The 23,715-nt window shown below is 38.6% G+C and overlaps 1 protein-coding gene across 3 annotated transcripts in view; it reads right to left on the bottom strand.

Annotated features, from left to right (window-relative positions):
• Window positions 1-23,715, bottom strand: part of ldlrad4a (low density lipoprotein receptor class A domain containing 4a) — a 288,649-nt gene that overhangs the window by 206,617 nt on the left and 58,317 nt on the right. For all 3 annotated transcript variants that reach the window (XM_072258512.1, XM_072258507.1, XM_072258530.1), the window contains one exon: window positions 17,553-17,693. In XM_072258512.1, coding sequence (XP_072114613.1) covers window positions 17,553-17,693 — 141 coding nt within the window. The remainder of the gene's footprint in view (window positions 1-17,552; window positions 17,694-23,715) is intronic.

Genomic DNA, 23,715 nt, shown 5'->3' with positions numbered 1-23,715 from the left:
ACAACAGAGATGAGGTGGAATTTCTTTAGCCAAAGGGTAGAGGATCTATTAATTACAGATACTTTACAGATACTTTTTGTCACCAAACAATTAGTACTAGAACATACAATCATCACAACGATATTTGAATCAGCGCTTCACACTCCCTGATTACAAATATTAAATATTAAAATATTAAAATAGTTAAAATTAGTAAATATTAAAAATTTAAATTATAAATCATAAATAGAAAATAGAAAAATAGGAAGTAAGGTAGTGCAAAAAAAACCGAGAGGCAGGTCCGGATATTTGGAGGGTACGGCCCAGATCCGGGTCAGGATCCGTTCAGCAGTCTTATCACAGTTGGAAAGAAGCTGTTCCCAAATCTGGCCATACGAGTCTTCAAGCTCCTGAACCTTCTCCCGGAGGGAAGAGGGACAAAAAGTCTATTGGCTGGGTGGGTCGTGTCCTTAATTATCCTGGCAGCACTTCTCCGACAGCGTGCGGTGTAAAGTGAGTCCACGGACAGAAGATTGGTTTCTGTGATGTGCTGCACCGTGTTAACGATCTTCTGCAGCTTCTTTCGGTCTTGGACAGGACAACTTCCATACCAGGTTGTGATGCACCCTAGAAGAATGTTTTCTACGGTGCACCTATAAAAATTAGTGAGGGTTTTAGGGGACAGGCCAAATTTCTTTAGTTTTCTCAGGAAGTAAAGGCGCTGGTGGGCCTTCTTGGCAGTGAACTCTGCTTGGTTGGACCAAGTCAGGTCATTTGTGATATTGACCCCGAGGAACTTAAAAGTTTTTGACCTGTTCCACTTGCGCACCACCGATGTAAGTTGGGTTGTGCGGTCCACTACTTCTTCTGAAGTCAACAACCAATTCCTTCGTCTTGCTGACGTTGAGGGATAGATTATTGTCTTCACACCATGCCACAAGGTTGTTAATTTCCTCTCTGTACTCAAACTCATCATTACCACAGATGGCTCTACAGGCCAAGTCATTGGGATGTTGAGAGGTTCTTCATTAGTCAGAAAGTCAAAGGTTACAGGGAGAAGGCAGGAGAAATGGGGTTGAGATTAAATCAGCTATGATAGAATAGTGAAGCAACCTCAATGGGCCAAATGCATGGTTCTGCTCCTATGTCTTATGGTCCTACAAACCCAGTGGATTTTACTTCCAGCTATAAATAAAATAGCACATTGCTGCTCCCACACAATACAGAAATTTTGGCTAGGATCTTGTGAGGAAATGCCAGTGTTTACATGATGTTCTAAAGTAATGGTCAAGTGTTCTAAGCAGTTTCCCCACGAGAATGCTTCAATGTACTGGGTTTTTCATTGAGTTCAGCGTTTGCAGTAATTCAGCACAACTTACAACAGGAACCTAGTGCAGGGACTGTTTCAGCTTTGGTTTCAATGGAGGAAAATAGTTTCAACAGACTACCATACGTAAATTGTGGTTTTGTTTTAGTTTTACAACTTTGACTGTTTAAATGTTTTAGCAGCTTCTAAACATTTCTAAAAGCCAGAAATTTAATGTTTTTGGCGGTTTTGATACTTGACAGATCCAAAAGCATCAAGTTGTTCCAGGTTTTTAATGGATCAACCTTGTTCTAGCACCCATCCACATGATCCATTTACACAATGGAAGGGCCCTTCTACACAAGAGCACACACAAAGAATGGGTGGGAGCCAATTCAGAAACACAATGGCTTGCAATAGGATCTTCACTTGTTGGTAGCAAGGCATCTTGCCAAACACTACAAATTCTAGGCAATTAATTTCTCATGGAATAAATAATGTTTGCAAATCTTTGTGAAGTTACTTCTACTGTAACCTACTCACCATCCAGAACATTAGCAACTGTGGTACAGTGTAACAATTCCCAAAAATGCTCAATTATACTTCATGATGAGATTTGAACTGCATCAAATAAATCTGACAAATAAATCACATGGGGTTCCAGAGCATATAGGAAGTGTGCAAAAATTTTAAGTGGTCTATTTTATTATGCAGGAAGGATTAAATTTGATGCTTGAAAAGAGGCAGCTGAATAACTGAATATTCAGAAAGGGGAGTGTTATTAACATTATCTGATCAGTCTGCAAAGTACATAAATTTGAGTTGTAGTCAATAATGTCATAATGTGCACAATCACTTCCCACAGCTAAGTAACACAGAACTTCATATTATGGTACCTATAAACCTTTTACACTCAGAGCCCACATAATGCTATCCCTCATAGTTCTGCATTGTTACAAGGTTATTCAATTCTTCATTCAAAATTTTTTAAATGACAAAAATTCATTCTAAACAACACTTAAGACTTCTCAAGAGCAGCCACCATTACAGTAAACGTTCAATAAGCCAATGAAAGCACTTTACATACGCTTCGAGCTAATCACATATCAGTTCATGCCCTGCCACCCCTGCACAATGTTCTTGCTCCCTTGACAATTTATTCCATTCTTTTCCACCCATAATGTCTGGAAGATGGCCTGCAACTTCCAGTGAGAGTAATACATCTAATGGTTAGGAAAAACACCAACATTGATGTGAAACTGCAGGTGACACAGCATTTGAAAGCTGGTGAGTATCAGGTTGATGCTGGCACCTCTTTGAAATTGGCTAGATCAACAATCAGAACAATTATAGAAAATGCAGACAAGATAAAAGCTTCTGCAACAACAACCTCAAAGTTACCATCAACAAAGGTGACTTGTTGAAGGAGCCATTTGCTTGAAAAAAATAGAAAACAGACTAAATATATGGGTGGATGGCCAAATCCAACAGAACATGTCCTTAGGCCAGCTGATAATACCACCACCTCCTTCTTTCTGCTGCTGCTGTGATACGTTGATGTACAGGTTAGGTCTATTTGAGTGTTTGTTATTCCACGAAATTCAGCGTAATATATATCTCGTGTGAATTTTTTTAAATCAGGCACACGTCCATTTATGTAATGTTATAATGACCCTACATAGCGCTGATTTACATAGTGCTCCACCTCCAGGGAACGCATCCTCAGCATTAAGCAAGGTCTGAGTGTATTTAAAACAAGGGAATTTACCCATTTCTAAACTATTGTCTGCATTAATTGGTATTTGATTAGAGAAGAAAATGTCCTTACATTTCCAATTATCTAAACCAGTTTCTCAGTGTTATATCCTGAGAGACCGCAGCTTCACTTGGGCATTGTCTGTCTAGACAGTATTCATGATCCATCTGTTTCCTACAGCCAGGATGATGACAAACACTATTAGAATTCAAAGACCTTCAGAGCGCAAGTCAGTCATCCTACTCTGAAAATTACTATCATTTTTAAAACTCTTGAAATAGCATCATCCATTTCATTAACATCTGCAGCAGACAGCCAAATATTTCATAAACTTTATAAATTTCCCTTCTACCCAAGCCACTACATACTAAGCAGAATCCAACCAAATTTATTCAACTAGTTTTCTCATTTTTCAAAACCAGACTGTAGGGCCGATAAAATATTAACTACAACTTTGATATCAAAGAATTGTTATGCAAAATATCTTTCACAACTGCATGGAAGATCTTCACTGTCAATAACAAAGTTTTAAATGGTAGTATAGGCACTAAACAGAAATAATAGCCAACTGTTATGAAGTCATACAACACAGAAAAAGAATCTTCAGCCTATCACATCAATAGCTACCATCAAATACCTATCTAAACTAATCCCACTTACCAACCCTTGCTCCATAGTTCTCTGTGACTTGACAATACAAGTGCTCATCCCAGATATTACATAAATATGATCTAAAGGGCATTTTTATGTTAATGATTTCTTCTTCAAGAAGTGCCACAAGATCTCTTACATCCACATAAGAGTGATTTTTGGGAGCTGAGTTTATAAGACAACAGGTCAACAGCACCTGACATACTCAGTCCTGAACTAGACTCAATCATATGTTCAAATCACTGAAATGAGATTTTAACCAATACTTTTCTGACTACAGAGCAAATCTACTATGATTATGTGAGAGTTTCTACAGTTTAAAACTAAATCATACTGTGGCAGTCTACCCCTGGGCAACCAAGAAATGTTTGGAATAGGAATATAAATCCAGTTAAGATCTCAAGTTTGTTCCACCTATTAGTAATCTAAATCTTAAACCCATAAATTTGCCTAATACATAAAATTCTGATTAGTCCTGGATTTCAAGAATAACTTAAGGGGTGAAGCATTCAGCTACAAGGTTAGGCTAGAAAAGGTGGGATTGTCTTCCACAAAGCAAAGAAGGTTGTGATGAAGTTTATTAGTAGTAGACAAGACCAAGATGCTTACGACATGGTAAATTAACAGAAATTGCTCTATTAGCCATGGTTCATACCAGGGGAAAGTGATTCAAACTGAGAGGCAGAAGATACAAGTGCATGTGTATTTTAAAGACATTTTAGAACAAGAAGAATTTTTAAAACTCACGATGTGGATACAATTTAGAATTCAGTATCTCTATGAGTCAAAGATTTTTCATTTTGTATTCAATTCCAATTTAATATCACCCCTTTCCCCCTCTCCACACAAACACCAATAAACACTAAAAGAGTATATTTTACTCCTTATATTGGATACATGGGTCATGATCTAAGAATTCTGTAAGTGCAAATTTCCATAACCCAAACGGTTGTTACACGGGAGCTATCTATATTGAATGCATCCAGGAATGTATTTGCAAACGAAGTAACATGTGCATTCAGGTTACATGACAAAGGGACTCACTGTTCCAATTGTTCAATCACAAACTGCCAGATGTTTTGTCACTAACTCAATGGCAAAAGTAGGCCTTTCAAGAAAATGTGGTAGAATGCAAAGGATGGAACCGATTAGTACAGCACCACACAGCCCCATGAAACAAAACATAATGAGAGCTTTATAGGGTACTGGTATTTATCAGTCAAACAGGATGTTTTAACCATGGAAACCTTCACAAGTAACTTACCTGCTAAGCTAAGCTGATCTGTTAACTATGATGATCACTGCAAAATAAGCATCTATCATTAAGAAGGTTCTTTCATTGTTGGCAAATTTAAATAGTAGTTTGACTTAATGTTCTGAGGGCACCATTTCACCTGTAACTGCTAAGCACAAGGATTTTGAAACTTATCAATAATCTTTCATACTAGAATATAGGCTGCTCTGAAGCCTTTCGCTGACCTACTTGATGCTATATTATGTGTATGACCCCCTATTGGCCACCTTTATCATACCTGAACACCTGTAGATTTTAAATTAACTCTTACAATGGTTACACAGGCAAGCCCTAAAATTAATCCAAACAAGGCTCAAATAGTAAACTCAGAACTTAGTTCTTCCCACCTTGATTCTATCTTTTCATCTCTCACCAAGTTACTTTCTACTTATATCTGCAACACCACTGATACCCTCTGCCACCTTGGCTATTTCAAATTCTCTGGACCCAACAAGTTCATTCCCTTTTACACCTCCATCCAACATCAGGCTGGTTTGAGAGTTCACTTCTTCCTTGAGTAGAGGGTGGATCAGCTCCCCTCTATTAATAGTATCTTATTGACCCAAAATGTTAACTTCCAATTTCCCTTTACAGTTAGTACCTGACCTGTTGAGATCTTTCAGCAGTCTGTTGTTTGATTAAGTTACTAAATTGCTAACTGAATTTCATTATTGCAACAACACAGCTACTACCGCTTTTTGAGTTCTAAAATAAGTATATTTTAGGTTGGAACTGTTACTGTAAGTGGATGATGACCAAAGATTGCATTCACTGGGATGTTTATTAAGTCCTTCAAAAAATTTGGACATTTCCCATAAGCTGCCCATCAGCCACCATCCACAAAAATCAAGCTGAAATACTATTAAATCATAAAGTCATGTTCTTTAGAGAAACAGCACCGTTTCAGGTCTTTCCTGGCCAATGAGCGAGCCTAAGCAACCCAATTACACCCATGTGACTAACTAAACTATGTTTTTGAAATGTGGGAGGAAACTGGAGCACCCAGAGGAAACCCATGTGATTATAGGAAGAACATACTGTACAAATTCCTTACAGTGTACTTGATGGGTGTAATAAAATAATGGTGAACCCTGCAACTGAGGGATCATTATTTAAGCTAAATTAACTGGGCTGGGTCATTACAGCTTGAAGCTAATTTCTGATAAGTTAGCCATAGGTATGGGGGTGGTCAAACTATGATGACCATCAGATGAAAAGCATGAACGACTAAATACAACACAATTTTTTGGATACAACAGGATACCACAACCCTCATAACAAGTTGGATTAGATTATGAGAGGAAATTCTAGGACTGGGCACAGAATATAAACTCTTAAGATTAATACAAAATATATAGGAAATTAATCAACAGAAGAATGTGGGTGCAATAAAAAATTGATTGTTGATGGTCAGCATGGACTTGACATGCCAAGAGGCCTGTTTCCATGCTGTAGGTCTGTTATGACTCTGACCAATTAGTACCTAAAATATGAAATGTTTTGCCAGTAAATAATGATGTGAAGTAAAATTGGCTGTAAGTAATTGTATCTAAGTGTAAAACATCATAGCATAGGGTTAAGAATATGTGATGTCAGCTGAACGGCAAAGATTCAGTTTAAAAGTACCATACTTAAAAGGTGAGGGTAGTAGTACTGAACAAACATTTCTTGATCGTTTTAGAGTCAATAGAGTAAAACAACGTAGAAACAGGCATTTCAACCCATATAGTCCATACCATACCACTCAAAAAAAACTATGCTAGTGTCATCTGCCTGGATTTGGCCCATATGCTTCTGACCCTTCCCTATCTATGTACCCGTCAAATGTCCTTTAAATCAATGAAATCAAATCATTTCTGCTCCACAAGACTCTGCTTATGAATAGCTGCAAAATTTTAACTGTGCGGCAGGATGCAAACTTCAGCCAACTAAGAGTTAAAAAGTTCTCAACCAGTATCTGGGTGACCATACATGTGTTTTTGTTCACTGTAATCAGGATCTTTGATTTTGTTACTATTTAAAGAGATGCATCAGAACTGAAACAATTTATAAAAAATGTTTCCATTAAGTGCACCTTCTTTGCAGTAATTCTAAATAATAAAAGGACAACTGATTGTGTTAAGACAAACCAAACCCAAAAGATTTAGCAAAATTATCAGAATGCAATTATCAGCCTATATATAAAAAAATTAAGGAAGATATAACAAGATGGAACCTAATTCCTTTTCGTGGTCTCAGTTCAAGGATTGAATCTATTAAAATGAATATACTGCCCAGACTACTATATCTCTTTCAGACCCTACCAGTAGAGATTAACCAAAATCAATTCAATGAATGGAACAAGATGCTATCAAGATATAAATGGCAAGGTAAAAGGCCTAGAGTTCATCTCAAAACTTTGCAATTAGCCAAGGAAAAGGGGGGATGGGGCCTACCTTCTCTCAGAGATTACTATTTTGTAGCACAGTTGAGAGCTGTGATATGCTGGTGCAACCCATCATATGACACTCAATAGAAAAACATTGAGGAGAGGATACTTTCCATCCCCATTCAGGCAATTTTGGCTGATAACAACCTACAAAGTTACATAAATACTATTGATAACCCATGGGTGAAATGGACTCTTAAAATATGGAAAACTGTAATATAAGCTAGAGAGAGAGACATTACAATTCTTAAATGGTGTGCATTTGACTCGGATTTTACGCCGAACAAACTGGATGCTAGATTTAGGGACTGGACAGCTAAAGGAATAACAGTTCTTTGCAATATAATGAAAGAAGGAACACTGCTCAGTTTTGAAATGCTCAAAGAGAAACACTTATTAGAAAAGCAACACTTTTATCAATATGTACAGATGCGACAGTATGTTAATAGTACAGTTAAAAATGTAACCAAGGCAAGTACATGTTTGATAGAGCTATTTAGAAAAGCATATAATTCAGACAACGGTAGTAGAATAATTTCAAGCGTGTATAAGGGTTTGTCAAATCTTAAAACACATTCTACTTCATACATTAAAACAAAATGGGAGAAGGAAAGAGGACAATAATATGGAGGTATCAATGGAAGTGTACCAGTTCACAAAAATGGAGGGAGTTCAGGTGGAAAAACTTGATAAGATATTTTATTACACCCTCTCAGAAATCCCATTATGATAGTAACCTCCCTGTTTGCTGGAGAAATTGTGGAAATCAAAATGCAAACCACTATCATATTTTCTGGGAATGCCCCGTTATCAAAGACTATTGGAATGGGATACACAATGTCCGACAAGACATCTTTAAATGTGAAATACCCTTAGAAAGTAAGACCATATAGTTTGGGTATATACCTCAAGAATGGTTGAAAAGAGATAAATATTTAATGAATATACTGCTGGTGGCTGGTAAAAAGACTCTTATCAGGAAATGGTTATCACAGGACAGCCCAACTTTAAATGTATGGATGGAAATTACAATGGACATTTACAAAATGGAGAAGATAACAGCATCTGTTAATCACAAGTTGGAACAATTTGATCCATACTGGGGAAAAATGGTTTAACTACCTAACACCTCATAGGCCTGATTTTATTCTCACCAGTCAATGAATATGTTGTAAAAAAAAATCACTTCCTACTTCGTACATAGTTTTCTTCTTTTGATTGTTCTTTCTTTCCTCTCCTTTCTATAAGTGTATACCTCAAATAAATATTATGTGGAGATTTGTGACAAATATGACTATATGATATATATGTACAGTATCTGAAATACATCTTATGGAAAGTTTTGTTTGATGATAAATTTCAATAAAAATTAAATTATTAAAAAATTTTTTTTAAAAAGACAAACCAAACCAAAGAGGATATGAACAATTGCTCACAAGATCAGAGATTGGAGAAAGTTAAGAGGGACTACAGTCAAGAAGTTTGGAAGCACAGAAACTAGTTTCACTGATAACCTGGCATCATTGTTGTATTTTCTTTGTTTACCTGAGATGAATTTAAATACCCTAAACTTTATGTGAAATTTGAGTTGACAAGAACTCACAGGGGAGATAAGTTAGGATAAAGGGACTTGGGGGAGGGGGTGGGGCAAAGGTTCAGGATGTAGAGTGGTGGGAGAAGAGAAGGAATGAGGTTACAGAGGTAAGATAGGGAGACAGTAACAGAGAAGTGATGAAGAAAAGAGACTAAAAGTTGGTGGGAATGGGGGGGGTGTTAAAAAACAGGGAGTACAAGAGAAACAACAGGGATACAGGGAAATATAAACCACAAAATATGTAGGCAAACATTTTTTCCAGTAGCATTGTCAAATTTGATAAATGTTACCAATTTAAACTCAATAGTGAAATACCATAATATGTACAGGTATGCTATTTGTAATATACATCCGAAATCATTAAACACTACGTTATTGATAAATGTACATTGACTAAGACTAATCATGGCTTTTTTGTGTTCTACTCTGACAACATACTCTAATTTCTGTTTGCTTGTACTTCAAAACCAGTGTATACCAATCCTACTGCTACATTGTTCATCACACATTGCAACGTTTAAGTTTGAAGACAGCCTTTATCTCTCAAGTTAAATTACTCAAAAACAGTCCAAGCTAATGAAGGGTTATGATGGGGGCCAGGGGTTAACAGAGATAGCTGATTTCAAATGGTGTACAACACAGAACAAGAGAGTTATCATGAAAAAGAATCATAAAGAAATGAATGTAATTTTTTCTTGGATTGTGAAATTCACAAATAATTGCTACAGCATATTCCTTATATGTGTGTGCTTTTTCACTTGCTTGAAAAATGGAACATTTAATTTTTTTTGGAGGAAGGATAGAAAAAAGATCCTGTTCATCTGTATTACATCTCTTGTCTGCATCTCGAAGGTAGATGTTGGCTTTACAGCAACTTGGACTTAATGAAGTTAATTGAAGATAGGCACAAGAAGTTGTGGTGAGAGCCCTGTTTTCATGTTGTACAACTCCATGATTCTATGAAGTGAAGGATTTAGACCAGGCACCAGGCACCACTCCCACAAGTGGACTTGCTATGTAAGAATTTTCAAGCCTCACTTGAAGGAGTGAGTCTAACTTCATTTGTTCTTTTCACAACTACATACAAGAATGTCCATTTGTTAGAAATATATTTTTAAATTAGCTTACTAAATATTAACATAGCAAGATTGATTTTAAAATAAAATATTTTTTAAGAATTTAAATTTTGTAATAATTTTTGTAAAGTTGGAGTAACAAATAATAATAATATAATAATAAAACGTCAGCCTTGTCACATATGTGAAAACTGACAAGAGTACAAGCAGTCTTCAGGTTACACACAGGTTCCAATCCTGAGAATTGTCCGTAAATGGAATTTTTCATGTGAGAAATGAACAATTTTCCTCAAAACCAAGATAAACGCAGATATTACAACAATGAATGAACAGAAAAATAAAATACCTTGGCAACTGATTGACCACAACTTTTATTTGAGGTAATTGATTAATTGTATTTCCATTTTAAAATGTCCTTCTTAATTGTATTGGTGAATTTGTATCATCGGCTGCTTCTAATTCTAGTTTTAACTGCTGTCAAACTAAGAACTTCTAAGAAACGCTTTTGATTGTTGTTTGATCTAAAGAATTATCACCTTCGCTCCATCCACCATAACAGGCAAGATCTCCTGGTGCCCAGCAATTTTAATTCCACTTCCCATGCCCACACTGACATATCTGTCCACAACCTCCTTTGCTGCCAAGTTGAGGCTAGAGTCAGATTAGAGGAACACCATTAGAGTCTCCAATCTGATGGCATGAACAGCTATTTCTTTAAGTTCTGGTAACCATTCCTCTCTCAACTTCCTTTGTTTTCCCTCATCTTATTTACCCCATCACTCTTTTTTTCACTCTCTCACACTCCACACCTGCCCAGCACCCGCATATTCTTCCTTCTGGTTTTCCTCTTCCTCTTTATTTCATGGTCCACTGTCCTCTCCTATCAGATTCCAGCTTCCTCAATTCCACTTATCACCTCTCATCTTCTTAAATCATTCCTACTCTCCCCCTCCCCCACCTGCCATCTTTCCCCTTTCACCTAGATTCACTTGTCCCACCAACTCTTACCACACCCCCTCCCCCTATCCTTTTATCCTGGCTATCTACCCACTTTCTTTCCAGTCCTGGTAGAGTCGCAACCCAAAACATCAACTGTCCACTTCTATTCATAGTTGCTGCTTAACCCACTGAGTTCCTGCAACATTTTGTCTGCTGCTTTAAATTATTTTCTTGTGAGATGATATTATTTCTATTTTTCTTGTTTACATGGATAATAAAGGTACGGGATTAAGAGCATTCTCAGATTTCTGTACACGTGACTACTGTGTTCTTTTCACTCTTGTGATTTATTGAAAAAAAGCAGATACAACTCAATCTCTAGTTTGGGAGAAGAAAAGGTTCAATATTATTCGTAGATTGCAGTAGGTTACTCTTTATTTCCCTAGTCTGAACAGTAGACAAACACATGCTTGACACAGAGGAATTTGCATAAAGTCAGATTCAAGTTCAAGTTTAATTATCAATCAGCCATGCATGAATACATCGAAACAAGACAGTGTTCCTCCTTTTGCGAGCTGCAAAACACAGTACCAACAGTCATATACATTACAAGGCACATATAAGGTAGCAGGTAAACATACACAAAAATATATATATAGCCCAAGTTCCCCAGTAGCATATCCCCTAAACTAAGGACTGCCTGCATACAAAATAGAAAAGTGTTTGCATTGTCTTTTTGCCTTCAAAAAACTTTGATTTAAAAAAAAACTGTTTTTGATAGGACATTACCTCTGAAAACTACAACAAATATTGTGTTTTGGGTGTACAAGAAATGCATTTTAAACAGTTTTCATTATACTACAAGCTTAAAAGCTAAATAAAGATTTTCTGAAAACATTAATAAAGTTGTCAGGCAGGAACAATATTTAAAATACTATTTGAATAAGCTAACTTGTAGTAACATAAAATGCTGACTTCAATTCAGAGCAAAACAAGGTGTTTAATGAAATTAAAGAATGCTAAAGTTTGATTCACACTTCTGTTTTCATGACCAGAATAAACTTTAGTTTTCTACAAACGACAATTCAATGCCATTTCCACCATTTCACAATCCAAAAACTCAGCTCAAAGCATCATCATAACACTGGAAATAAATAGATCTCAAATTGAGGGCATATCAGCAATGACAAATATACAATAAACCCCAAAACAGTACAATTTCATTTTTGAGCTTGAAATTTTCAGCTTTTACATTTGGTTCAGTTCAGGATATTTTCTTCTAGCTTCATATTCACGTTTAGAAAAGTAATTTCTTTTCAGATATATTAAGTACAATGAAATCAAAACCAATAAAAAAATTCAGACTAGTTCAGGATTTGTTTGTATGCTTTTTTGAGACAAAAGTCTACAGTTTCCAGCAATCATAAACACCTTTTGCTTCATCTACACTTATATTCTTCTGGTATTTTTCCACAAGATTCCATTGATTAATGCAGAACAAATCTCAAAAATAATTAGATTAGTCAATCTGAAACTTTGAAAAAATCAGCCACATTCAAAAAATATCATGAACGTTAAATGAAATTAACTGTAATCTCTTCCTTATAATCCCCTCAGCCCTTTCAAGAAATCCTTTATGATTTCATTACTATTCATGTTTCATAACAAATAACCAGATTGAAAATAGTCTGTTCCCTTGTTGGTTTCACAACCTCATTCTTGTTCTCAAGGTTATCTTTGCCAATTTGATGGGAAGATTAAAAAGTCACCTGAGATCACTGTAGTAATCATTATCTCCTCCTATAACACATCTTGATGTTAGTACAGCTACTGGTAGCAGGCTTATATAGTATTTACACGGGTGACTTCTGTCCAGTACAGTGATCCAGCAAGGAAAACTTCCCTTGGATCACCAGGGTATGTTCCATGTCCTGTTCCTCTAACCACCCAGTTTGATACCCGCCCACCACCCCCCCCCCCATCAAGTTAAGTGAAGTCAGAGAAGTCATCAAAAAGGCAAGGTCAGTGTCAGCACGAGGGCCGAATGGAATTTCTTACAATCTCTATAAAAATTGCCCTCATGTGCTAAAGACCCTGTGGAATCTAATGAAAACTGCCTGTAAAAACCAGTGCATCCCATCAGAGTAGCAAAGAGCTGTGTTCATCGCCAGGGCAGAGCTCCAGTTCTATCAACCAGCTTTGCACGACTGAATGTCGAGGAGAAAATCTTCTTCTCAGTTGTGGCTAAAAGAATGACTAGCTACCTCATGAGCATTGGATATATTGACACCAGCTGCCAGAAGGTAGTAGTTCCAGGCTTCCAAGGATGTGTGGAGCATGCATCATTGATATGGGACCAGATCCAATGAACCACGCGTGATAAAGGTGACGTACATGTCATGTGGTTGAATTTTGCAAATGCCTACGGATCTGTGCCTCATCAACTTTGTGATGGATTTCTTTTACATTCCCAACTGCATTAGAGGCTTAGTTTTTGATTACTTCAGTGACTTCCAGATGGGCTTCTCTTTTCAAGACTTTACAATGGGGAGCCAGCCTCCCGAAGTATGCACCTCTCTGTCCTGTATGTCGCAGCCTTTGAGGTCATGCTTATTGGAGCAAAGAAGTGGTTGGAAGTATAAAGCTATAGTCAGGACAGAGGCTTCCTTCACTGAGTAGCTAAAATGGATGATGTCACAAGCATGCTTCAGATGGCTCCATGCACAAGAAAGGTGTTGAAGAGACTGAACAAGCTAGTGACATGGGCAAGGTTGAAGATCAAGCCCTCCAAGTTGCAAAGCCTATCCCTCCGAAAAGGCATCAGAAGCAACAATATCACCTTTGTTGTAGGGCGCAAGGAAATCCCATTTTTGGGCAGGCAGTCCATCCGAAGCCTTGGGAGGTAGTACACCGCAGAGCTCTCTCATAGGCAGATGGGAAAAATAGCACAGGAATAGCCCACAGAGAGCCTGGCCAGAATCAACTACAGCCAACTATCTGGAAAGTATAAGGTGTGGTGCTACCGGTTCACACAGTACCAAAGGGTGATCTGGCCTCTAAAAACGTGTAAAATCTCCTCATCAACAGCCGGTAGGATGGATGGGATAGTCAACACGTACATCTGGAAATGGGTGGGGCTGCCTGGTAGATCTCGGACACTGGCCTCTTCAGGAAGAATGTGTTGCACCTGCCACTGAGATCCATTAGGCTGGAGTACAAGTGGAGAAAACCCGACTGGTTGTTGAGCTGAGTGAGCCTACTGACCTGCTGGTGAGGAATACCAATACCTCAATCCATACCAACTGTAAATGGAGAGTTCAAGATGAAGTAGACCAAACCATCAACAGGCTGCACCACGGCAGAGTCCAGGCTGGACATGCAGGATTTGGCTGGGGGAAGGCAGCATGCTTCTGGTCCAAGGCTTCGAAGAAAGAGAGAAAAGTCATGGTAATAGAGGAGGTGACAAGGACAGAGCATGAGTGCTACAGGGTGATGGCAGTGGGACAGGGCCGCCAGGGAAGATGGACAACATGGGAAAGCACTATCAACAGGACATTTAGTTGGTCTGACCTGTGGAAGGTCCCACAAGCCAGATTCAGCTTCTTCATCAGGGCAACCTATGCCCTGCTCCCAAAATCTTCACCACTGGTTCAGCAGTGAGGATAGCTGCTCCCTGTATGATCACCAATGCCAACCTCCAAGACATCCTGGCAGGATGCAAGACTGTGCTGTCCCAAGGGCGCTACAGATGGCGACACATCAGGCCCTAAAGAAGCTGGCAGAGATCCTAGAGATCTGTAGATGGGATGTGAGAAGCAGCCTTCCTCCAGCGTAATGATAACTCATCCCAATTGTTAAGGCTAGTAAAAGTGCTGAATGCTCCCGCCCAAGAGCTCCTTCAGGACTCTTCACCACACTCAAGGAGTGGTGATATGGCAGTGATTGGAGTGAGGCTCAGAAGAGCCACCAGTGAGTTGGCTGAAGAGGCAGAAAAGGGCAGCTTTTGACTACGGCTGAGGAGGAAGGACAGAAATTGGGGAACTGACTAACCCCAATGAAAGCAGCAGGGGTCGGCAGGGTGACGTCCCAGGAGCTAAGGGAGCAAAACATCAGTGAATGGTGGTCCCTGGCTGATGACTGTGCAGCTGACTTATGGGCACTGTTAGAGGTACGGCAGGCAGCAATGCCAAGCAGGAAACATCTTCCTGTAAATCTCATTGCCAGATTGAAAATAGTCTGTTCCCTGGCTGGTTTCACCATACCTCATACTTGCTCTCAAGGTTACCTTTGCCAATTGGCGGGAAGATTAAAGTCACCTGACATCACTACAGTACTCATTATCTTCTCATATAACATGTCTTAATGTTAATGTAGCTACCGTTAGCAGGCCTATACAGTAGCTCCATGATTCACTTCTCTCTCTTGTTATTTATATGAGATTATTTCCTACTATTGATCTTACTTGTTATACGGAGCTACCCCACCTTAATCCACGTTTGACATATCCTGTTGAACATAAAGCCCCAAAATATTTACCTCCTAGTTTTGGCAAACTAGCAATCGCATTTCTGCCATGTGTATCTGATCACTTCTACTTGTGCAATAAATTCATCAAGCTGATGCCAAAGGCAGTATCTGTTCAAACAAAGTGCCTTTAATTTTGTCTTTTTACCACTTTACTCTTACTCAACTACATTTGCACTGTAATGTCAGTTACAAGGGTGCATACTGGTGTCTCTACTGTTTAATCTGTTCCTCACGTATACTACACTATGCATTCACCGTCATACCATGTGAGATATACATAAGGTACAGGATGGACAGATCACTGTTGACTTGTGTTGCTTGAGGGCCGTTGGAAAACAATCGCTAATCTCAGTCGCGAAGCCCTATACACTGATAATTGTACATTTATGGCCCACACAGAAGCTGATCTCCAGCTACTTGTCGATAGGTTTTCAGAAGCCACATGTCCATTTGGCCTCACCATCAGCCTACAAAAGACGGAAGTCCTGTTCTAGCCTGGTCCAATCTTTACTGTCCATGCATCATCCATCTGTGTCGAAGGTACACAGCTTAGAATAGTTGAGGAGTTCAAATACCTCGAAAGCGTTATTTTGAGTGATGGCTCCCTAGAGAAAGAAATCAGTGCTAAGATTTGCAAGGCTGAACTAGCATAACATCTGAAAAGCCACAAAACTCAAGGTTTACAAAGCAGTCAACCTTAGCAGTCTACTATACGGCTGTGAAACCTGGACCATATACAGAAGGTACCTTAAAATGCTGGAACCCTTCCATATGTGTAGCCTGAGGGCAATCCTGGGCATCCATTGGCAGGACCATGCCACCAGAGAGCACAAGCATAGAGGCAATGATCCTGCAAGCCCAGTTTCACTGGATAGGGCATGTTAGATGCATGGAGGATTCCAGAATCTTCTGTTATACAGAGAGCTGTCTCAAAGAAGAAAAGACAGGGAGGCGACCTTGTAAGAGGCCCAAGGACTGTGTGAAAAGCTACCTTGCGCATGTTGGCATTGCACCTAAGCAGCTTGAGTGGAGTACTCAGGACTGGACTGGATGGTGTGCTCTGGTAAGCCAAGCCTCCAACTACTTCAAGAATAGTCGCCATGCAGATCTGGTCACTGCTTGAGAGAGGAGAAAAATGGCCACATCAGTTGCTCCAACTGCAGCCAGCTATTATTATCAACATTTATGCCTTTCCAGAATCGGAATGCACAGCCACCTCAGAACGCACAACTGATGAGCTGCACAGACAAACGTCATCGTCGAAAATGACAAACAACCAACATATTATTCATTTCCGTCATATTCTGATGATCATTACTCATTTTTCTACCCTGCACTATTGGTCTGCCCTTCCTCCCTAATACTGTAATTTTTTTCTTATCTGAACCCTCCCCCAATAATCCAGTTTAAAACACTAACTGCAGCCACAATTGTTATATTCACCAAGATACTGGCCCCAGGCCAATTCAAGTCAGGTGCTTTCCTAACAGAACAGTTCTAACTGCCAATGCATTTGAATTGAAATATATTCTAACCAAACCAAACTTTGAATTGCGTGTTCAACATTCTGATCTCATTGGTTCAACGCCATTCTCATGAGTTGCAGATAATCAGAGGATATCGCCTTTGTGAATCAACTTTTTCATTTAGACTCCCTCAGTGGAACTTCTTATTTCACCCTTCTGTATCACTGCTACCTACAAGTGGATCTTTCCCCTCCCCCACCATATTCCTCTTGAGACCTTAGATGTCATGAGCGTCAGCAGTAGACAGACATGACATAATTCGGACTCACACATAACTGCAGTGAATAGTATCAGTGAGAAAAGTAAATTTCCATGCAAACCTCAAAGATATTTTGGTTTCTTTTTATTAGTTAACACTGAAAAGTTCAAGCTCTATTCAAAATCTCAAGTCAATGACAACAAAAACAAAAAATAATCATAGTTCTCAACAGTTCATGGCAACATAATATATAGCAGGAGCAAAGTTCAACACTTACAGTTAAAAATTGTTGGAGGTGGGTGTTCAGTTACTAGCGGACAGTTTTCTTCTTCACTATTATCCCCACAGTCATTTAGTTGGTTGCAAATCAAATTTCTGAATTTCAGACAGTTGCCATTGGTGCAGTGGAATTTGCACTCTGTAAAAGAGTATATTATTTAATTTCATTGATCTTCAAATGAATTTGAAAAGAACTTGCTAAATAGATGATCATATATTTTCTAATAAATTCTAAAAACATTTTCAGTTTTGAATGTTTGACAGTGTAATAATACTCAGTGGGTCAAATTCCAAGTTACTGATAGAACTGTCCACAGCTGATTAAAAATACTTGATATCCTTTTGTTCTTGACTTTAAGTATGGTTATCAGCATGCAAACAGTCACCTGAACAAGGTATACACTGAAAAATAACCAGCAACTCACTTGTAGAGTCATGATCCAAGGTTAGTTCTATAAAGGATGTAAGTCAACTTTAGAGCTTATGTTATGCTTTGGACCAAAACTACAATTTTGGTATCCTTTTTTCAGAAGGATTTTTTTTAAGTTAATCTACAAAACATTGTGTATCATATCAAATCAAAAGAAAAATTCCAAGCCTGTCAACAATTTACTAGAAATTAAAAACCAAACTTATGAGACTGAAAAAGTATTCATTCCCTTTGTAATTACTATGATAACTTTTCTCAGGTACAATACTGTCTAATACCTTACAAAATCACCTAATTTGTTGATGTAGAAAATTGGAGGATCACCTGAATAAATATACCCACTCCCTGTAAGGTCCAATAGTATGGTAGATTTTCAACAGACAAAACCAAAATGAAGACAAAAGAGCTTTCAAGACTAGTCAAGGAAATGATAATAGAGAAGCACAAACCTAGGGAAGGTTACAAAACCATCACAATATACTTCGGAGCTCAGTGCCGTCCATCATAAAAAAGTGGAAAAAATATTAAACCAAAGCCACACTGTCTAGGTCAGGCCAGTCTTCTATACATAGTCACCGAAGAAGAATGCCACTTCTAAGAGGTGCCTACACTGTGACGCCAACAGTAACTCTGAGTGAGCTGCAGATGTCAGTGGCTACAACTGGAGATAATGTTCATGGCTTCAAAATCTCTAAAAAGGTATTTATGGAAGAAATCTTGGCTAAGAAAACACATATACTTGCCCGTAAAGACTTTGAAAAGCGTCACTTAGAAAATACTGTAAAGATGTGGAAGAAGGTGGTCAATTGAGACTCAAGTGGAAATTTCTGGCCTCAACACTAAGAGGTATGTGTGGCATAAATCTAATACTGCACATCAGCCAGCTAACACCATCCCTACTGTAAAGCATGGTGGAGGTTCCACACCACCAGGTTCAATAACAGCTAAAATGATGATATATCCTGTGTTTTCAGTTGTTTCTTTGATACCACATGGGATTAATGTAATTGGCTTTCAATTAGGTTCTGGAATGAAACCATAGAAACCATAGAAACTACAGCACAGAAACAGGCCCTTTGGCCCTTCTTGGCTGTGCCGAACCATTTTCTGCCTAGTCCCACTGACCTGCACATGGACCATATCCCTCCATACACCTCCCATCCATGTATCTGTCCAATTTATTCTTAAATGTTAAAAAAGAACCCGCATTTACCACCTCATCTGGCAGCTCATTCCATACTCCCACCACTCTCTGTGTGAAGAAGCCCCCTCTAATGTTCCCTTTAAACTTTCCCCCCCTCACTCTTAACCCATGTCCTCTGGTTTTTTTCTCCCCTTGCCTCAGTGGAAAAAGCCTGCTTGCATTCACTCTATCTATACCCATCATAATTTTATATACCTCTATCAAATCTCCCCTCATTCTTTTACGCTCCAGGGAATAAAGTCCTAACCTATTCAACCTTTCTCTGTAACTGAGTTTCTCAAGTCCTGGCAACATACTTGTAAACCTTCTCTGCACTCTTTCAACCTTATTTATATCCTTCCTGTAATTTGGTGACCAAAACTGAACACAATACTCCAGATTCGGCCTCACCAATGCCTTATACAACCTCATCATAACATTCCAGCTCTTATACTCAATACTTCGATTAATAAAGGCCAATGTACCAAAAGCTCTCTTTACGACCCTATCTACCTGTGACGACACTTTTAGGGAATTTTGTATCTGTATTCCCAGATCCCTCTGTTCCACTGCACTCCTCAGTGCCTTACCATTAACCCTGCATGTTCTACGTTGGTTTGTCCTTCCAACGTGCAATACCTCACACTTGTCAGTATTAAACTCCATCTGCCATTTTTCAGCCCATTTTTCCAGCTGGTCCAAGTCCCTCTGCAGGCTCTGAAAATCTTCCTCACTGTCTACGACACCTCCAATCTTTGTATCATCAGCAAACTTGCTGATCCAATTTACCACATTATCATCCAGATCATTGATATAGATGACAAATAACAATGGACCCAGCACTGATCCCTGTGGCACACCACTAGTCACAGGCCTCCACTCAGAGAAGCAATTTTCTACCACCACTCTCTGGCTTCTTCCATCGAGCCAATGTCCAATCCAATTTACCACCTCTCCATGTATACCTAGCGACTGAATTTTCCTAACTAACCTCCCATGCGGGACCTTGTCAAAGGCCTTACTGAAGTCCATGTAGACAATATCCACTGCCTTCCCTTCATCCACTTTCCTGGTAACCTCCTCGAAAAACTCCAACAGATTGGTCAAACATGACCTACCACGCACAAAGCCATGTTGACTCTCCCTAATAAGCCCCTGTCTATCCAAATGCTTGTAGATTCTGTCCCTTAGTACTCCCTCCAATAACTTACCTACTACTGACGTTAAACTCACCGGCCTATAATTTCCTGGATTACTTTTCGATCCTTTTTTAAACAACGGAACAACATGAGCAACTCTCCAATCCTCCGGCACTTCACCTGTAGACAGCGACATTTTAAATAGTTCTGCCAGGGCCCCCGCAATTTCAACACTAGTCTCCTTCAAGGTCCGAGGGAACACCCTGTCAGGTCCCGGGGATTTATCCACTTTAATTTTCCTCAAGACAGCAAGCACCTTCTCCTTTTCAATCTGTACAGTTGCCATGGTCTCACTACTTGATTCCCTCAATTCCATAGATTTCATGCCAGCTTCCTTAGTAAATACAGACGCAAAAAACCTATTTAAGATCTCCCCCATTTCCTTTGGTTCCGCACAAAGCCGACCTCTCTGATCTTCAAGAGGACTAATTTTATCCCTTACAATCCTTTTGCTCTTAATATACTTGTAAAAGCTCTTTGGATTATCCTTCACTTTGACTGCCAAGGCAACCTCATGTCTTCTTTTTGCCCTCTTGATTTCTTTCTTAAGTATTTTCTTGCACTTCTTATACTCTTCAAGCTCCTGATTTACCTCCTGTTTCCTATACATTTCATACAACTCCCTCTTCTTCTTTATCAGAGTTGCAATATCCCTTGAGAACCAAGGTTCCTTATTCCTATTCAATTTGCCTTTAATCCTGACAGGAACATACAAACTCTGCACTCTCAAAATTTCCCCTTTGAAGGCTTCCCACCTACCAATCACATCTTTGCCAGAGAACAACCTGTCCCAATCCACGCTTTTTAGATCCTTTCTCATTTCTTCAAATTTGGCCTTCTTCCAGTTCAGAACCTCAACCCTAGGACCAGATCTATCCTTGTCCATGAACAAATTGAAACTAATGGCGTTATGATCACTGGAACCAAAGTGCTCCCCTACACAGACTTCTGTCACTTGCCCTAATTCGTTTCCTAACAGGAGATCCAATATTGCATCCCCTCTAGTTGGTCCCTCTATATACTGATTTAGAAAACTTTCCTGAACACATTTTACAAACTCTAAACCATCTAGACCCCTAACAGTATGGGAGTCCCAATCAATGTATGGAAAATTAAAATCCCCTACCACCACAACTTTATGTTTCCTGCAGTTGTCTGCTATCTCTCTGCAGATTTGTGGAAATGGTGGGATCTCAGAAAAAAAGCCAAGAAGGATAAGCTCATTAGCACTTCTGGATGGACATTATGTGAATATTTTATCCTTGTCTTTAACACTCAGATATCATAAGTCTTGAAGCTTCCTCATTCTATTAGCCGTTTAACTGTCAACATTCATTCACAACTAGATCTGGCAGGAGTACATGGCTTTGATCTGATCTAAAAGATTGCTTTGATCTGCTTATTGCATGTTGCTTCATGATTACAATTACTGGAACTCATTTTAGATTTATTTAATTACATTGGTTTAAATTTGTCAGCTGCTGCAAAAGAATTTTGACTGACATGTGGAGCAGCCATACATCAATACTGCTGAAAAGAAAACCTCAGAAGAGTTGGGTAGCAGGGGAATGGGAGGGGAGCAGCATTCAAAAAAATACTTAAGCATTTAAATGATCTTAACACCTATCCCCACATCCCATCCCAAGAAAACAGAGTATATTTCCACTAGTTCTGCTTCTCCATGACCTATCAGATTATTTGGCAACATCCCATACTGAATGAGCAGAAATCTTCTCAATTAAAAACTGATAAATTTTAAGCTTTGTCCAAACTACTAACTCTGCTCTACTCACTAGCAATTTACTGCAAAGCAATCAGACTATCTGCATCGATTGTGTCATATGTGATTCAGAGAAGCATCAGATGAATCACCTCCATGATATTAGTCTATAGAATATGTGTCTCAGCTTATATGCTACTGAAGTATCTGTCTGGTCTTTGGCAGCATACAGTCACTAAACCTAAAAGCAAAATGTTGTTGTCCATGCCCAAAATCAGAAAAGAGTCTCGCTCCCCTATTGAACCTTTCTTTCCACTTCAACAAAATGGCCCTCCTAGCTATTAAGGTAACAAATGCAATAATATGTTGGTCAGACACAGAAATACCATGAATATTTTGAAGAACTATTCCAAAAAGCACAGTTAATTTATTAGGTTGTAAATTAATTTTAAGTGCTTTAGAAATTGTTGAGAAAACTGACTTCCAGAACTATTCCAATATAGAACAAGACCAAAACATATGTGTCAGTGTAGCTATCTCATATTCCCACTTTGTCACAATGGTTCTCTCAAGTGATGCTATGTCCAGTTTGGAGAAAATTAGGAGTCGAACCTTTGAACCTTTATTTGATTTTGAGAAAAGATGGGGCTCATTTGCTCGTTATTATCATTTGAGTTAATTGATATAATTTTTCCACGATCTAATTGTAAATTCTTTTAGTATATTTTCTTTTCTTGCTGGCGGTTTGATGTTTATTTTTAGAAGCTTTTTGTATGACGCATGGCTCTGGGATTGTACACCTAATGGGTTCTCTTTTTTTTTCTCACTTTTCTGCTCAGTAGGTTTTTTTTGTTATCACAAAATTTTGTTTTCAATCTTTAAGATGATTTTTTTTTAGGCATTGTAAGTGTTGTTACTTTGATGCATTCATGTTATTTTTCATATATATATATATACATACACACACAATAAAAAGATTTGAAAAGAAAGAACCTTTCTTTGCTTAACCAGGGATCAAAATAGGTCAGCAGTCTACCAATTTTAGAATTTTTGGCATTATTTTTTAAATCCCTACATGGTCAGATACTTCGTTCTCTAATTTCCTCCTGCCCTAAACACTCATATATTTGTGCTACGTCAATCCTGTACTATAAATCTAATTCCTAACCTGTCCAACTCTGTTACTGTTGCTATGAAGCAACCTTGTCACATCAAAAGCACTATGTCACTATTGGGAAACATCATTTCAAGTTCCAAATTTTTTTGTTAACAAATTATTTCCCTGGAATACAACTTCATTGTAAATCCAGGGATCCTGATAGCTAACACCCATCCCATTCCATCTCCACATGACTTCCAATAAGGTTTTCTTTTTTACGAGATCACAGCTTCACAGTCAAAAACACACACCTTTATTGCATACACATACATCTTTAAAACATACATTATAGTCTAAGCAACACACATCAAAGTTGCTGGTGAACGCAGCAGGCCAGGCAGCATCTGTAGGAAGAAGTGCAGTCGACGTTTCAGGTCGAGACCCTTCGTCAGGACTAACTGAAGGAAGAGTGAGTAAGGGATTTGAAAGTTGGAGGGAGAGGGGGAGATCCAAAATGATAGGAGAAGACA

Source organism: Mobula birostris, chromosome 1 (genome assembly GCF_030028105.1).
Source record: "Mobula birostris isolate sMobBir1 chromosome 1, sMobBir1.hap1, whole genome shotgun sequence".
In the NCBI taxonomy this organism is placed as follows: domain Eukaryota; kingdom Metazoa; phylum Chordata; class Chondrichthyes; order Myliobatiformes; family Myliobatidae; genus Mobula; species Mobula birostris.
The sequence above is the reverse complement of the archived record's forward strand: the minus strand, read 5'-3'. Positions and strand labels throughout refer to the sequence as shown.